Raw genomic sequence first — 5124 nt, forward strand, 5'->3', positions numbered from 1 at the left:
TTACTGTAAAAACAAATGATATACGGTGACTGCATAGTAACTTTTCTATTAAAATATTTGAATGCACAATGACTTTTCTATTAAAATATTTAAATACACAGTAACTTCTCTATTAAAATATTTAAATGTACAGTGACTTCTCTATTAAAATATTTGTATGCATTGTAAAATCTATTTAAATAAAATTTATATCAGACATGAAAATATATACCCTTTTAAAAATTTTGTAATTATTGTAGAGATTTTAGTTACACTCTAATAAAAATAACCAACCATCTCATGTGAGTATATCAAATTTTGTAAAAAAAAAACAATTCATCAATATCACATTTGTCAAAAGAAGATAACTCATCAATAGCATATTTGTTAAAAGATAAATAGTGACCAATTGGAATTTTCAAAACGTGAATAGTAAATTCTACTATTTAAGCACAGTAATTTATCCGAAATTCAAATATGAATAGTATTATCTATTTAAATAATATTTATAACAAATACATCATACAACATATATTTTAAACAGATAATAGTTTGTGTGAAAAAATATAAACTATGTTGATGTAGGCCGAAATATACCACATTGAGGCCGCTTAAGTTACATTTATAGCCTTTGAATTTTGTTTATTTGGTAGAAATGATGTGTATTGTGCACTTGTACAGATTTGGAAGGCAACACGCAAAATTCAAGCAAAAAAGTGACACAAAAATAGATTCTCCATGCGAGTAGTGATAATTCCCGGCCTGCCATTTCACCGCACGTGCGGTCTACTATCGCTCTAGTGGTCCACATGGGCACTTGAGCAGCCTGCCTAGCGTTCTGTGCCCATAAATTACATTCTATTCTGTTGGGAATAAAAGGAAGAAAAGAGGCTGCTCTTAGGGTTCGAAAATATTTCAGAGAAATGGAGAGAGAGGCTAGGGTTTGGAAGAAAAAGAACTTGAAATTTGAAGAATGTCTCTCATAGTGGATTCTTCTCCCTCTACCTCTTCTCACTTCTCTATGAATGGCGAGGCTAATATTTTTAGGATTTTGATGAAACCCTAGCCATGTAGAGAGATTTTTATTAGGCTTTGATTGTGAAATGGTTTGAATAAATATATAGATGTTTTAGAAGTTTATAACAATTTTCCTTTTCATCTCTTCAAGTATTTTATTCTCTGTGATTGTTTAATGCTTTCCATACATTAATTTTTTTTGTGTTTGTGTTCAAAGTATGAGATGAGTCATGCTACGAGAGACAGGTCGTGTTGCTACTATAGTTTAGAGCAAACGACTCGTGTTACTTGAGATGATTTGTGCCTGTACGATGAATGCAATAATCCTCTTTATCAATGTTTCAACTTGTAGTTGTGAAATATTGGGTAGTTCAAACCGGATTGTAATTGATGGCCGATGTTAAGTTTTATTTATGTGGTTAGTGGTGAACTTTTTGTCCTATGATTTTTCCAAAAAATCAGTATCTCAAACTTTACTTTTAATTGTCAATTCAATTTCTTAATTTCATTTAATTCTCGTTTAGTCATGATATCCCTCAATCTTTTTATCAAAATTAATTTAAGAATTTAAAAATTAAATTAGTTTAATTTCCATTTATCCATGTGGATCGATACTTGGATTTAACGTTATTCTAAGGAATTTGGTATAGTTTAATGTTTATTTTTGATGTATGGAACGACCCATCATATGTATATAAAAAAAATCACTATTTATTGGTTTATTAATATTTGAAACATCATCAAAATTAAATCACATAATTAACATTTACTATTTACTATTGTTTATTATCCTAGGCTGTACTAGCCACTAATTGAAAATATATTACTAATTCAGTGAATATTATTTTTTTTAGTTTTTTATTAATTTTATTTTATATATAGAATCAGTAACCACAATGGGGATATTTGGTAGAAATTATTTTAAGTTAAAAGTTAATGATTAAAAAGCAGAAGTTAAAAACATCCATCCCTCAGTTTTTAAAAAATTATATTTTTTTTAACTTATTTAAATTATTTCTGTCAAATAAGCTATAAATAGAAACTATAACAAATAATCTGACACATACTTTTAAATTAAAATAAATTATAAGCTACTTGTATAATTGCCACCAAATACGTCGGATGTGTTAGTGACAAATTTGATATTACTCTTTTTTTTTTTTTTTTTCAAACGGTGAATACATAATTTCCATCCCATCATTTTGTACATAACTTTATTTGTATGTGATTTTTTGTATGTGTCAATAAATAAGATGATAATTATAAATATAAAAAAATATTTACATTATCAACGACTAGAAAGTCAAATATAATGCTTTTTTAAGCTAGTTGGATTGTTGTTTGTACATGGTATTATTTCATAAACAGCAATGGTAGAGAGTCCGAAATTCAGTGACTCGAATGGCTTAAAATTGTCAAAACGATGTCGTTTTGGGCACAAAACGACATTATTTTAGCAAATTCAAACCATTTGAACCGCAAAAATTGTAGTTACCAAATATTTTTCTTTCATAAAATGAAACATCTTTCATGATAGGAACATTGAGCATTTTTTTATTTTCTTTGAAAAATAAAAAGTTGGATTGATTTCACTTCTTAAAAATTACAGCCATTGTTCTATTTTTTTAGTCCATTTTTTTATTTTAATTTGTCCGTTTTCTACTTTGAGATATTAAATTTTGTTAATTTTTTTAAATTATCTATTATAAATCATTATAAATATATTTTAAATTTTAAATAGAAGAGTAATAGAGGAAAAAATATTTCAAAAATTTAAATTAATTAGTACAATAATTGTATGTTTTTTTAATAAATTGAATTTTTTATAGAGCATATGCCCTGAAAATCATTCAATAAATTTACATCCCAAATTAGAATCCACGTGGCAACCGCGACTTGGCAGTCTCCCCTGTCTTCTCCAAGTGCCAATCCCAGTCAACACGTCTCTCTCTCCATTGTTGGCCCAATCCAAGCCCATACCCTCTATTCCAGCTAACCACAACTCTAGCTATCATCACTCACCGCACTCTCTCCAAACCCACACTTCTTACCTCATCCACCGCCACGTCCTAAACAAAACAAACAAAACAACCTAATGTACTGAAAATTCATGATCCAAGGAGTAACGTAAACAAACCCTTAACCGCAGCAAAATAAAAAGATCTCCCCATTTTCTCCGGTTCTCTACAACCATTTCTCTCGCACTCCATGGAGTAACTCTCTCTCTCTCTCTCTCTCTCTCTCTCTTGTTTTGCTCATTGCTATTTTGCACCGATGGAGAACTACTCCTACCCCACGTCATACCCGGACTCCGGCAACTCCTCGCCGCGGTCCCGCGAAATTGACTTCGAAAACACGCCGCCGTGGGAGGAGCAAGCGGCGGCGCCACCGTCGAGCAACTACAAAGTGAAGTTCATGTGCAGCTACGGCGGCAAAATCCACCCTAGGTCTCACGACAACCTGTTATCGTACATCGGCGGCGAAACGAAGATCTTTGCCGTCGATCGCAACATCAAGTTCGCAGGACTCATCGGAAAGCTCTCTGGTCTCTGCGACGCCGATGTCTGCTTCAAGTACCAGTTGCCTGGGGAAGATCTCGACGCGTTGATATCGGTGACGAATGACGACGATCTCGAGCATATGATGCACGAGTACGATCGGTTGTTTAGGGCTTCGTCGAAGCCGGCGAGATTGCGGTTGTTTTTGTTCGCCGATGAGGAGTCGGCGGCGGCGGCGTCGCAAGGGAGTTTTGGTTCGAGCGAAGGGAAGAGTGATCGGGAGAGGTTTGTGGACGCTTTGAATTCCGGTCCGATTCAGGCACCTCCGCCTCCGCCTCCGTCAACGGTGGCACCGCCGCCGATGGCACCGCCGCCGAATAATGTCGACTTCTTGTTCGGTTTGGATAAAGGAATGCCGGTACCGGTACCGGTACCGGTACCCGTGGCGGCCAAGGTACCGGATCCAATACCGGAGCCTGAAATTCCGGCTCCACCTCCGGAGGATCATCCGAGGCAGATCCAGGATTTCCAGAGGTTGCAGATTGGAGGTCAAGAACAAGCTATGTATTGGAGGAGAAACGATGAGAACTTAATCGGAGGTTTTTCAGGCAATAATTACTACGGACAAAACTTCTCAGAAAAACTACCTCCGGCGACATTACCGGCTGCTCCGCCACCTCCGGTGTCTGCTCCACAGGGATATTGGCCGGAAAAGCAACTCACCGGCGGCGGAGTTTACACGGCGCCACCTGAACAACAACAACAGCAGGTTTACATGATTCAAACTCCGGCAGGTATGTATCACGCGCCGATGGGAAGACAGGTGACCGGCCAAGCCGGTCAAGGCTACTACGCGGTTCAGAGGATGCAACCGGAGGTTTACCGGGACCAAGCTTCACTATACAATGTTGCACCGCCACAACCGGCGGTGGCGCAACCTACTCTGCCACAGCAACCGCAACCGCAACAGCCGGCGAAGATGGCGGGGTATGCGGAAGGGTTTGGGATGGTTCGGCAAGCGAATTCAGGGGGAGTCGGGATGGTCGAGACTACAGGAGGGGGTTACACGCAGATGGCGTACGATGCTGGGGCGGGGAGGCAGGTGTACTATGCTGCGCAGGGAGGTGCGGTGCAATCGCCGCCGTATCAGGCAATGGGTGTTGCCGATATGAGACAGGGTGGAGGGTTGAATAATCAGGATGTTAAGGCCGCCGCCAAAGCCTCCCAACAACATATGTAAGGAGAAATGTATTTACTTTAATAAAGATTTGTGAAATAAGTTTTTTTTTTTTTTTTTTTTTTTTTCTTTTGTTGTTTTGCATGGTTTGGTATTACAATTATGATTCTGTTTTAAATAGTTTTTGTATTGTATATGATTGTGAAAATAATATTATGAGTTTATTATCAATTGGTCTGTGGAGTGTTATTGTTAATTTTAACCCATTAATTGCTGCTAATTATTTGTTGGAATAATTGAATTGATCAGAGATGCAACCTGAATTCTGATCGTGTGTGAAAACAAAATCACTCATCTTGAATTGTTGGTGTTTGTTTGGTGACTTGGATTGTCCAAACCATGACGTTTTCATTGAAAAGATTTTTGAGCACACCAACCTTGAAGATTTGTGCA

General features: G+C 36.9%; 1 protein-coding gene across 1 annotated transcript; it reads left to right on the top strand.

Annotated features, from left to right (window-relative positions):
• Positions 1-2820: 2820 nt before the first annotated feature.
• Positions 2821-4902, top strand: LOC114284590 (uncharacterized). The gene has a single exon (XM_082914245.1). It carries the CDS (start codon positions 3271-3273, stop codon positions 4732-4734), a length of 1464 nt encoding a protein of 487 aa, XP_082770371.1. The 5' UTR covers positions 2821-3270; the 3' UTR covers positions 4735-4902.
• The last annotated feature ends 222 nt before the right edge of the window (positions 4903-5124 follow it).

This window comes from Camellia sinensis, chromosome 2 (assembly GCF_055761805.1).
Source record: "Camellia sinensis isolate YWXY chromosome 2, ASM5576180v1, whole genome shotgun sequence".
Classification (NCBI taxonomy): Eukaryota; Viridiplantae; Streptophyta; class Magnoliopsida; order Ericales; family Theaceae; genus Camellia; species Camellia sinensis.